Source organism: Cololabis saira, chromosome 14 (genome assembly GCF_033807715.1).
Source record: "Cololabis saira isolate AMF1-May2022 chromosome 14, fColSai1.1, whole genome shotgun sequence".
NCBI classification, from domain to species: domain Eukaryota; kingdom Metazoa; phylum Chordata; class Actinopteri; order Beloniformes; family Belonidae; genus Cololabis; species Cololabis saira.
Window position 1 is genome coordinate 34,421,734 of NC_084600.1, and position 12,443 is coordinate 34,434,176.

The 12,443-nt window shown below is 41.4% G+C and overlaps 1 protein-coding gene across 10 annotated transcripts in view; it reads left to right on the plus strand.

The window, feature by feature from the left end:
* Window positions 1-1,572: 1,572 nt before the first annotated feature.
* tcf7 (transcription factor 7) overlaps window positions 1,573-12,443 on the plus strand; it is a 76,195-nt gene continuing 65,324 nt past the window's right edge. For all 10 annotated transcript variants that reach the window (XM_061740514.1, XM_061740518.1, XM_061740515.1 and 7 more), the window contains exons 1-3: window positions 1,573-2,058; window positions 2,460-2,529; window positions 4,521-4,627. In XM_061740514.1, coding sequence (XP_061596498.1) covers window positions 1,876-2,058; window positions 2,460-2,529; window positions 4,521-4,627 — 360 coding nt within the window. In that variant the 5' untranslated portion in view covers window positions 1,573-1,875. The remainder of the gene's footprint in view (window positions 2,059-2,459; window positions 2,530-4,520; window positions 4,628-12,443) is intronic.

Genomic DNA, 12,443 nt, shown 5'->3' on the forward strand with positions numbered 1-12,443 from the left:
CTCACGCTGAAGAACTTCTTTCTCAAACTGTTCCTCAATTGCATGTCGTTTTTCACACATTGGTGAACCTCTGCCGTGTTACACTAGAGGAACTCTGCCTTTCTAAGAAGCTTTTTAACTATTCGTGTCATTAACCTGTCACCAGCTAGCGTAATTAGTTTGCGAGATGTCTTACTGGCTGAGTTGAGAGTATGGACGCTGGCCAATCCTGCTTTGTAATACTAACTTTGTATCTCTAGAGGCAATAGTGAGTCACTGCAGCATCCAGTCTGTTCTTGGTTTCACTGTGAAACTGGTGGCAAACGAATCTCTTCCACAATCTCTGACCCTGCATAACAACACTAACTGTACCTTAAAATAGCAGTGACGTACAACATATAGCTCTCTGAGAATGATGTCTTTTGGCATCTGTAATTTTTAAAGTGCAGGATGGTTTAGAGATGTGCCATTGAGAGCATCCAGACTGGAGGCATCGCAGCCTTGAAACCCAGGTGCACTGCTGTTGACGCTAAAGCTCTCCAGAATTTGGTTAGATCAAGATGGCTTTCAGCTGCTGAACTGCTGACACCAACAGTTACGCACACATTTTACACACACACAGCACTAACGGCATGCATGCACACTGTTATGAGACATTCATTTTTAATGTACTGTTAAAAATGATTGTATAATTATTATTTTTTTTCTGGCTTTTAAATAAATTGTCAATACATTAATGCTGATGCTGTTTTCAGGTTTTCTCCACAATTATTTTAATTTTATAATCATCTGAGCATTTAAAAAGAAATCAACATTTTACTTAATATGTGAAGCTAAATTAGGCTTTAAAAATGTTATTGCTGTTATTTTGAATGTTAAAGTATATAAGCTCATGAGACGTGAGTCTAAAGTTGCTGAATCTTTGAGTTATTTTGCCTTTGCATTTTTAATGAGATTTTTTCTTAAGATTTTTTTTTTAGGATTTACAATTAAATCTTGTACAGTTGAATGGAAACATGGCTGGAAATGTATTGAGATTTATAATTCAACAGTTATAAAATAGTCTCATGTGAAATTTCCCTGTAGTTCTTTCAAACTTTTGTAAACATGTTTGCATGTTCTCATACATAGTTTACGTTTCAAATTTCCATGTTGATTTCATTTTACACATGTCATTTGGACTCTTTATCATTTATGTAGTAGGATTGCTCTTGAACTGGATTTATTTGAGGTGGATGGGAGTATTTGCAGAGAAATAATTTATTTGGATTATGTCACGAACTATTTCCTGTGTGTGCGAGTAGGCTTTAGTGGACTCCACCTCTGTACACAAATGAAGAAAAACACACACGGATGTGCGACGAAGTCGTTTTTTTTTTTTTTTTTTTTATCTTTACTCAAACAAGACTGCATAATTAAATCCTAAAAATCCCGAAGTCTCGGTGGCGGCAGGGGAGACGGTGGCCGTCGTGAACGCAGCCTGTTGAGCCGAGCGCAGGGCGGTACTGTCTCTTTAAGAAGCTCAGCCCTCCGCAGAAACAATCGTACAATCCCCCAACAAGTCATCGGACCTGTCAATCACCCGCGCGGCGCCCTTTGATGTCGGGACTCCTCGCCTTGTCTGGAGCTCAAATGAGCTGTTTGCTGTTGTAGTGAAACATTAGTCTCCTACCGACCAGCCAGCCGGGGGACGCCACATTTCAACTTTTTCCCCTTTTTCTTTCTGTAAATGGTGCGGGGTTTCTCTCTACTTTTGGAGAGTGAGTGGGTTTTTTTAAACTGAGAAGAACCCGCTTCTCTTATTTGTACTTTTTTATAAAACATTTTCTTAATACAAAAAAAAAGAAGGAAAAAAAAGCAGTAAAGTTGCATCGCAGAGAGGAGGGAGTCGTAGACATGCCTCAGCTCAGCAGCGGCGGAGGGGACGACCTGGGAGCCAATGATGAGATGATAGCGTTCAAAGACGAGGGGGAGCAGGAGGAGAAGATCCAGGAGAACGCGTTCACGGAGAGAGACCTGGCCGACCTGAAGTCCTCCCTGGTGAACGAGTCGGAAATAAATCAGAGCCCGAGCGCGGCGGTAGGTGGCATGCATGTGTGGATGAAGGCAAGGCAAGGCAAGGCAAATTTATTTATATAGCACAATTCAACACAAGGTAATTCAAAGTGCTTTACATTTACATTAAAAGCGGCAAGACATAATAACAAATAGGTAAGAATAAGAAAAGAAGTAAAATAATAAAAAGCACAAGCTGTTAAAAAAATAAAAATAAAAAAAATAAGGGCAGTAGAGTATGAATGAATGCAGAATGAAGACATGCCATGAATGAGCTTTAGCAGTAAAAAAAAAAAAAAAAAAAGGTTTACAGCAGAAGTGACCCGTAAAGTGCGACAAGCGCACTTGAAACTGTGTAAAAGCCTGAATTATGGTTCTGCGTTAAATCGACACCTCACCTCACTGTTGTTGTCGGTCCCTCGCAGGCGGTCAGACGGGGACACACGGGCGAGCAGAGGGTCTTCCAGGACAAACACCGGGATCATCTGGACGCAGGTAAGAGGATAACAAACACCAAAAAAAACAACAAGCACTGACACCTTCCTCTCACCTGAGTGTGGCCAGTTCTGCTCAGAAAGCTGCACAGCCACCCACCGTGAAAAGTCAGAAGTATGTTGGACACGTGCTGCAGCTTTAAACTTCAAAGACTTGTTCCTGCAACTATACTACAAAACAGTGGCGTCAATTCAGTGGAAGCTAAGGTATGGCAAGGTTACGAGTCACAGAACTTAACTAGAGTATCAATCAACACGTCCAGGAAATACTCATCACAGAAGTCTATGGAGCTTATCTGTGTGGTCAAGAAAATTGGAACTTTTTCAAATGCAGTCTCGCTCACTGCAAAAACTCTAAATCTTACCAGGAATATTTGTCTTATTTCTAGTTAAAATGTCTCATTTTTAGTCAAAAAATCTCATTACACTTAAAACAAGAGTCATCACCAGAAAAATAACTTGTTATTTGACCTTTTTCACCCGTTTCAAGTAAATTTTCACTTGAAATAAGTAGAAAAATCTGCCAGTGGGACAACATTTATCTTCTCATTACAAGCAAAACAATCTTGTTCCATTGGCAGATCTTTCTACTTATTTTAAGTGAAAATCTACTTGAAACAGGTGAAAATGGTTGTTTTTGAGTCTTGTCTTAAATGTAATGAGATTTAAAAAAAAATTTGACTAAAAATGAGACATTTTAACTAGAAATAAGACAAATATTCTTGTGAAGATTTTGAGTTTTTGCAGTGTATAATAACTAGTGAAATCGATCATGTTGTTCTTATTTGCATTTGTAGTTATTCCATAAATGTATTTAAAAAAACAAACATTTACATTTAACCTGAAGCAAAGGTGTGGCGGCTGCCATACCTTGCCATACCCAATTGACGCCCCTGCTACAAAAGATGCTCATCTTGTCATCAACCATCTCACAGATTGGCTTGTGAGCTGATCTTTTCTTCAGCTCACAACTACAGTACACCCTTATCGGTTCAATTTGACCGTCATGAGATGTTTTCACACTTTTCTCAATAATTGTAGTGAAATCTATATTCAAATGTGCTGTTGTGTGTGTGTTGGTGGGGGGGCATTGAAGTGTTATCCGTAGCTTTCTTTTTCTTTGCCACCCAAAAAGAAAAGTGGTTCCCCTTCCTGCATCAGAGATTGTATAGTTTAGTTTTGATTGCAGCTTTAATTACAGACTGCAGCCAGTTGTGTAACTCATTCCACCGTTCTCCAAAAGGAACAAAAAGGAGGGGGGGGGGGGGGGGGGGCAGACAAAAAGTGTTCTCACATTATGATCCTCTGAGCGAAATCCTCATCAAATCCGGATTTGCAGTTTTAAATGGGTTCGCAAGCAAAAGGGAAACCTGCAGAAATCAGCATTTACCGCCCGGGGTGTTGCTAACTGTGTGTTTATCACATTCTGTCACCCTGATCTGTATCGCGTTAAAACTTTTTGTCAGCTTCAGAGAGGCTAAACAGTGACAGGGTTCGTCTTGGCAGTTTTATTCAGGTGCAGCCAAGTTATAGTTGACCTGGCCGCGGAGCGGCCTCTCTGTCTTAATGTGGGTGGTGGTGTAAATAACCTAACGCTCAGACTGAGGGAGTTCACGCCCTCCCAGGCTGTGGGTGATGGCTGTAACGGCTCGGTTTCATAAGTTATCATAAGTCTGAGCACTTACAAGGATATAACATGATGTAACTACTCTGTAACAGTTTACCTGAGTTGCCTGCCTGCAATTTTTTGATGTCTGCTTTTCCCTTGTGTTAAAACCTTTTAAGCAGCACTCACTTTGTGAGTAAGTATCAGGTTTGATTTTTATCTGAATTGAAGGGGAATTTTACATGATATCACACTGATGACGAGACATCAGACCAAAGGGGTTTTAATTTCAACAATTAAGACCAACTTAGGCATTTAGAGATTCTCTTTTCAATTTTTGTATTTCATTTTTTTTTAATTCCTGTTTTTTATTTTTCTGATCGCAGTGTCGAAGCATCAAGATGGAGGCATGTACAAGTCGCCGGGTTATCCGGGGTACCCGTTCCTGATGCTGCCGGACCCCTATCTCCCCAACAGCTCGGTTTCTCCATCTGTAAGTCCCGCTCTGTTTTAACGTCGCTGCCAGCTGCCGTGGACCGGCGCTGCTGTTCTCATGATGTTCTGGGGTGTCACAGTCCTGCTATGGACCCGTGTGCACATTTTCTGCTGTTTCCTTTCAAGTCCAGGCTCTGAATACACACATTGCTCTGCTTACAAACTTATTACAGACATACTTTTGTTTTGCTGAGGCTTTTTGGCTCAAAACATTAACTGATAATTCATTCATTAAAAAACAAATACATATAATAATATTTGAACATGCACTTCAATACCTGCAGATGAGGATTAAACAGCATTCTTTTTTTTGGGGATAAATCCACCAATATAATTTTTTGCATTTTTGTTTTTTTTCTCATAATTCTCTTTACATTTAAAGCATCATGTTTTGAAAACTGAGCTAAAAATCAATTCGTTTTTTCTTCTTTTTTTATCCCTTTAAGACGTGGTCCACATGCCGTTGCTGCAGCAAAGATCTTTTGCACATTTCATAACATTACACAGAATTTTAAATTGCTCCTCTTTCATGTCAAGCAGTTTGAGACAGCAGAGTATTTTTCAAATGTTGATTCTGGTTACATAGTTTTACGTGAGTTAGAGCTGTTATGAGTACATGATGTACACATATGCCAGTGGATCAAAAATAGTTTTAGTTTTGCAGTTTTAGCGATGGCTGAACAAGAACAGACAAAAAAGGAGGATCTGTCACTCTAAGATGACTGTCGCCTCACTGCAGATCCATCACAAACTTTACTTGTGCTCCGGTTTTCGCTCCTCACCCCCTGATGAAATAAAGCTGCATTAAAGCAGAACGACAAGAAATCAAAGCACGGCGGTCTCCCGAAGCAAAGCGGAGAAGGAGCTTGTTCGTGTTTAAACCTTTGCTGGAGTTGAAATATGTCTGGTGTCGTCATTGTGAGCCATTTCATGTGACATTTCTCTCATTGTTGCGAATGGTGAGAGGTTTTCCATAGACATAATAGCAGTTTACGGTGTTAAACAAGTAAGAGAGACTTGTGGCAGGATTTCAAGCATGTTGTAGCTCTCATCCAGTTAGACAACCCTTTGCAAGTCAGAAAATCCCTTTGAGTCACCCATAAGAACCGGTATCCACGGACATGGTGACTAATTGTACCAAATGTAAGCAGTTGTGCCACATTCATCTTTCACGTGCTGTGTAATCCCGTTGCCTAAACGAACCCCCCTGCTTGAGCAGAGGAGACGTTGCTAAACAGCTCGGATGCCTTTCTGTGAGGTCACACAGACTGTAGGCTGCTTTAATGTGAGGCACAGGGAAGTGGAAACCTGCTGTGCCACGAAACCTGATTAGTCTCCCGAAAATATGATTACTTTACGACACTTTGGAGATTCTGAGCAAACGGTTAAATGAAAGGGTCCAAAGAGCGCTGACAGTAATAACAAAAAAAATGAAATAATTCTCTTAGATGCCTTTTTTCTTCATGCATTTTTATTTTTTAAGTTAATTTTTTATTTGAATGTTTCAGCATATTTAATCCTCTTATAGGATGTTTGTTCCCATAAGGGTTTGACTTAAAGCTGGCTGGAGTTGCCTTAAAATAAAGGCTGAAAAAAATGTTCAGTATGCTGCAGTTTGTTTGTTTTTGTTTTCATGGAGAGAAAATCCCGGACAATAGTAGCGTACACCTGAAGAGGTTCGAGTGTGTGGGGCAGCTCTCGTAGGAGCTCGTGTTTTCTCTGTAGTTCAGACGCCGGTGCCGAGTGTCGGGGTGTAGCTGAATGAACTCCACGACAGCAAAAACACTCCTCTTAAACATCTCCGTACTTGTCGTTGCATAACGCGGCACATCCGGCATAATGTTCGACAGACAGGGTGAGCAAGTGTGATGGTATTTGTCCCTCTTCTCTTCTCTTCTCTTCTCTTCTCTTCTCTTCTCTTCTCTTCTCTCCTCTTCTCTTCTCTTCTCTCCTTTTTTCCCGTCGACCCTGGAGTTCCAACCACAGGAGCCTCTCGTGATTGTTCACGTTGAGGGTGGGATTGGTGGAGATAGAGCGTGGGGGGGTGTATAAAGAGATAAAGACCACTTTCTTCCCCTGTGTGTCTTCGAGTCTCCCCACAAAGCCCACTTATTGCTGCTTCGCTTGTAATTAGTCCCCTGATTGTGAAGCAGTAGCAGCGTTTCAGGGTCCATCTACCTGCCACTTGAAAGGGCTGAGAGCAGCGGTTGGGCAAGAGTAGGATTTTTTTTTTTTTTTTTTATTATTCTGGTGGAGGGTTGGAAACTATAGGTCTGTGATGCCGACGAGGAACAGAACAGTTTTCCCGGTGTTGTGGCGTCAAACATGCATCCCTGCTGGAGTGTGTGTCCGTGTCTGACTGCGGCCTCGTGCCGACTCTGACTTCACCAGCCACTGATTGGGTCTCATAGTGCTGACTATTCAAAATGGGAAGGAAACCTGTCAGTTTTGACTTCTTGTCTCTATGTGACAACATGTTAGATCGTTGTAAAGCCTCATGTATACCACAGCAATGTCACTGTCATCATGATGCGTCAAGGAGATGAAAGCTGTTTTATCAGAGCTGTTGACACTCTTTCTGGCACTTGTTACTTTTATTTGGTTTCTTGGTCAACTCCTTTTGTAATTGATAAGAAGGCATGGTCTTGGATATCATTATAACACGACGGATTTGTCTCTCAACCAGCTGGACATTTGGAGACGTTGTCTTCGGCTGTGGAGTAGGAATAGGCAATATTTTACCGTTAACGATATACCGTCAAAAAAATTCCCCACGGTAAGAATTTATCATCTCGCGGTAAAAACGATAAATTCCTGTTGATGATGTTTTTGTGTAAAGATGATTTATGGTTCTGCGTTAAATCCACGCACAATGTACGTGAAGGAAGGAAGGAAGGAAGGAAGGAAGGAAGGAAGGAAGGAAGGAAGGAAGGAAGGAAGGAAGGAAGGAAGGAAGGAAGGAAGGAAGGAAGGAAGGAAGGAAGGAAGGAAGGAAGGAAGGAAGGAAGGAAGGAAGGAAGGAAGGAAGGAAGGAGAGAGCAGGAGGAAAGAAGGAAGGGAAAAAAGAAGGAAGGAAGGAAGGAAGGGAGAAAACAAGGAAAGGAGGAAGGAAGGGGGAAAAGAGGAAGGGAAGAAGGAAGGAGAGAGCAGGAGGAAAGATGGAAGGAAGGGAAAAAAGAAGGAAGAAAGAAAGAAAGAAAGAAAGAAAGAAAGAAAGAAAGAAAGAAAGAAAGAAAGAAAGAAAGAAAGAAAGAAAGAAAGAAAGAAAGAAAGAAAGAAAGAAAGAAAGAAAGAAAGAAAGAAAGAAAGAAAGAAAGAAAGAAAGAAAAATTAAATTCCCATTGATGACGTTTTTGTGTAACAAACATGGCGGATCTGAGAGCGAGATAGATTTATAGTTACAAAGGTGGAGTTGAATTGGTATTTTTTTTATCGTCATTTTTATCGTTATCGGGATAATTGCCAGAAATTATCGTGATACATTTTTTAGTCCATACCGCCCATCCCTACTGTGGAGACATGTAAGATATAATTTTGATGCTTTGCAAGCCACCTGCTTATTCCACATGTAAAAAAAGAAAAGGGGGAAAAATCTTGAAATAATTTTAATAATGACTCGTCAATGTGGCTGCATTTGCATCCATCTCCCATTGTGATGTCATTTACCAGCCAAGTACTTCTCAAAAACCTTTGCCGGTTCCCGTAAACTGCTTTAAACTGCTAAAGTCATTGTGAGAGAGTGGATTGAATGTCTTGAAAGTCTGACATCAAGCGTAATATTTGTTTGTCTGTATCTCTCAGCATCCATCCATCCTCCTGGGTAAAGTATGCAGGTGTCCTTTCGTTGCAAAAGTCAAGTCCAGTTTCTGCATGGACCTTTTTTTGTGTGCTGTTTTCTCTGTCTCTCTCTCTCTCCCTGTCTCTCTCCGTCTGTGAGAGCGTTTGGGCTAACGTGGTGGAGGTGTGAGAGCGAAACCTGTCCGAGAACATATGAGCGCGATCGTCGGGGCTGGCACAAGCAGAACAAGGGAGGGAAATAAAATTCCCAGAGTTGTTGTTGTTGTTGTTGTCGTTGTTCGCTGGGATTAACCGAAACACAATGTGCACACAAAGACCAATAAATCACATGTCCTCCACACGTCTCATGTTAAGAAGCTTCTAATCTCTGTTGTGAAGTCATTTTCCACAAAGTGACTGCAGACTGGAGCGGCTGCTGGAAAGTGTTTCCCCTCCTTATTCCACTCAGCGATAATGCTCCTATTACAGCGGGCCACGGGACGTTTCCCTTTTTGTCACATTAATGGAGATATCAGCCGTCCTTTCAGGGAAAGGGGCCAAAGAGAGAAATTTGTGGCATTCAGAGATATGACTAAACTCCCTCAGCGTGTTGTCTTTGGATAAAGCTTTATCTGGAGCACATAAGACACTGCGTATTACGCCTGCTTGGTGCATGGGCGCTGTTTAAGTTTATTACACTAAGTATGTATCTAAGGCTTTGGCTTTTTTTTCCTCTTCTTTTTTTTCCAAGTGTGTGTGTTCATCTTCATGCTTCCTCCTGAAGTTTGTTGCCCAAGGCTTGTTTGCATCCAGAGTTCATGGTGTATTTTATGTGCTAATGTCTGCTGTGTGTCAGAGCTCCTCTAGCCGTGCAAGTGTTTCTGAAGGGATCAGGAGGAAACATTTTCATTGGAAGAGTCTTTTTTTTCTTCTTCTTCCATCCATCTCCACACGTTTCATGACTCTCAAGTCCACTGTTCATCATCTGAGATGGTTCAAAACATTGTTCGGCTTCAATTCAGCTTTCTTTTGGCCTTTTCTTGGCCCGTGCGAGAACTTTATGGCACGTGTGAAGTTGGTGGGGTAAGGAATGGAGAAATGCTGAAGCTCCAGAGTCTCTTTGATTGAGTTATATCTATAAGATCAAGGAGGATCTGGTTGTCACACACATTTAAGATGGTCAAGAGCATTTTTTGAGTCTACTGTTGTCAAGCTGAGCAACTGTTTAACTATTGATCGGTGTTAATAAGCATAGTTACTGTAGGTTGAAGGCTGATGTAGCTCAATGCTTAATTAGATTGCAAAGAGTGCATATGGCAATAAATTAGGAATGGGCGATATTTTACCTTTCACGATATACCGTCAAAAAAAATTCCTCACGATAAGAATTTGTCATGTCGCGGTAAAAACGATAAATTCCCGTTGATGATGTTTTTGTGTAAAGCTGATTTTTGGAAGGAAGGAAGGAAGGAAGGAAGGAAGGAAGGAAGGAAGGAAGGAAGGAAGGAAGGAAGGAAGGAAGGAAGGAAGGAAGGAAGGAAGGAAGGAAGGAAGGAAGGAAGGAAGGAAGGAAGGAAGGAAGGAAGGAAGGAAGGAAGGAAGGAAGGAAGGAAGGAAGGAAGGAAGGAAGGAAGGAAGGAAGGAAGGAAGGAAGGAAGGAAGGAAGGAAGGAAGGAAGGAAGGAAGGAAGGAAGGAAGGAAGGAAGGAAGGAAGGAAGAAAAGAGGAAGGGAAGAAGGAAGGAAAGAAGGAAGGAAAGAAGGAAAGAAAGAAGGAAGGAAAGAAGGAAGGAAAGAAGGAAAGAAAGAAGGAAGGAAAGAAGGAAAGAAAGAAGGAAAGGAAGAAAGAAAGGAAGAAAGAAAGAAAGAAAGAAAGAAAGAAAAATTCCCGTTGATGACAAACATGGCGGATCTGAGAGCGTGATAAATTTATAGTTAAAAAGGTGGAGTTGAATTGGTATTTTTTTTAATCGTCATTTTTATTGTTATCGGGATAAATGCCAGAAATAATCGTGATACATTTTTTAGTCCATACCGCCCATCCCTACAATAAATACCGAAGAGCCAAGAAAACAAAGTTGTAATCGCTTTGCTCTGCTTAGGACTTAGTTTTATAAAGATCTTCTGCTGAATCATTTTAAACTTGAAGTGATGCACTGTTCAGTTCTTACTCCCCTAAAAGTTATGACATCACTGGGCAGTACTGTTTATTAAAGGAGTTTCAAAAGCGGTTTGTCTTCTGGCAGAAGTACCTATTTCGTCACCTACAACACCTGATCTAACTACTCTGATGTTTATCATCCGCTAGGTCATCAGGTCGATTCCTTAGATCAAACTGCAGCCGGTTCACAGTAAAAGCTCATGAATGTCATTCATACGGAGGGCATTTAACACGATTTGCCGCATAAGTGGACTTGAACTCAGGCAGCAGGGCAAATCTGGTTAGTGGATAGCAAGGTCCTCTATGTTAGACATAAGAATGCAAATTAAATAGTAGATGAAGCCCCTTAACTGATTTTCTTTGGACAGTCGCATGTTTTTGAAGTCAAAGGAGGGGTTTGTGACCAAAAAATTAAAAAAAGTAAAGCCTCGTGACTGATGCATGAAGAGTGCAGCCTAAGCATTTAGCAGAGATGATAATCAACCACCTTTACTGAGGATTATTCAAAGTGTTGTAAGTGTTTAGTGTGAAAGAAGCACACCTTCTCAGGTTGAAGTTTGCTTTAAGAGTATTGAACGATTGAAATCCGACTGAGCGATGGTCACCTTGCCCTTGTTGATACCGAATGCCTAATATTTGACTCAATGCAGCTCCGTTCACCACCAGGGAGACTGTGAAACCTCCTGTGATGTGGAAGCTGTGGTCACATTTGACGTCAGCGAGCTCCGAAGACGACAAGCTGCTCGAAAACACTGATTGCTGTAAATGGTTTACTGTATTAACGGCTCTCTTTGGGATAACAGTAAATGTTTGGTCAAAAAATTTTTGTTTTGTTTTTAACTTTTGTTTGTTTGACGCAGTCGATGGGTGGAATTTACAAGCCAGTGTTTGCCAGCTCGGGTTTACAGGGTTGTTGTCTCATTTGGGGGAATTTCCTGCTCATCTGACACTTCATTTCACCCACCCAAAATTGAAAATCGACTGGAAGGCAACTGAGAGGCAGGTTACACGTTTGGGAAAGGAAATGGTGAAGCGTTGTCACTTCTTAATGCTTACGGCTCAGCTGGGGGTGTTTGTTTTGAATTTTTTTTGTATAACAGTCCTCAAAATGCCCCCTTAATGGCTTTCTCTTAACCAAATCAGAATTTCCAAACCAGGCAGGAAGTATCAGTTTGACCACATGCTTTGGGTTGTTTTGTTTTTCTGTGTGCATGTGTGTTTGTGTATGTGTGTGTGTGTTGTTAGCACACAAAATCTCTCCTTTTCCTTGTGTCCATTTAGAAATCTGCTGCTGTTGCTGAATAGCTCCCCTCCCCATCCCCCATCCGTCCTCGTTGTATCGCCCAGATAATATGAGGTTGAACCTCCAAGATCAAGGGAACGGCGTGTGTGTGTGCGAGTCTCTCGGATCTTGCCACTTCCTTGTTTCCCATTGTGCTGCTGTGTTGACAGGGGGTTTGTTCAGTCTTCCCCCTAGTCCCTGGGTAAACAATGGCAGTAATGCAGGCTGAGGCCTCGCTAATCCACCCCCTCTAACAGACCCAGGGGCTGGGATGAGCAGCACCGGGGCCTCCCTGCCTCTGACTGGCGATGATAAGGGCCACAAGCACTCAGATTTAAGAGGGCTAAAAGAAAAGCAGCTTTCAGGAGAGGGGAGCAAAAGCTGGGGTTTGAAAAATTGCACCCCCCCCCCCCCCCCCCAATAAATATTAACATTCATTAATTTTAAAGTTACATCATAATTACCTCACACTCACTCTGTCGTGTTAAAAATGTTATTAAAAAAATGTTGAAATGTGTATTTAGATTCTTGCACACGTAAACTACACTTGGTAAAGTCTCAGCTTGCTGTACAGGACTGTCTCAGAAAATTAGAAT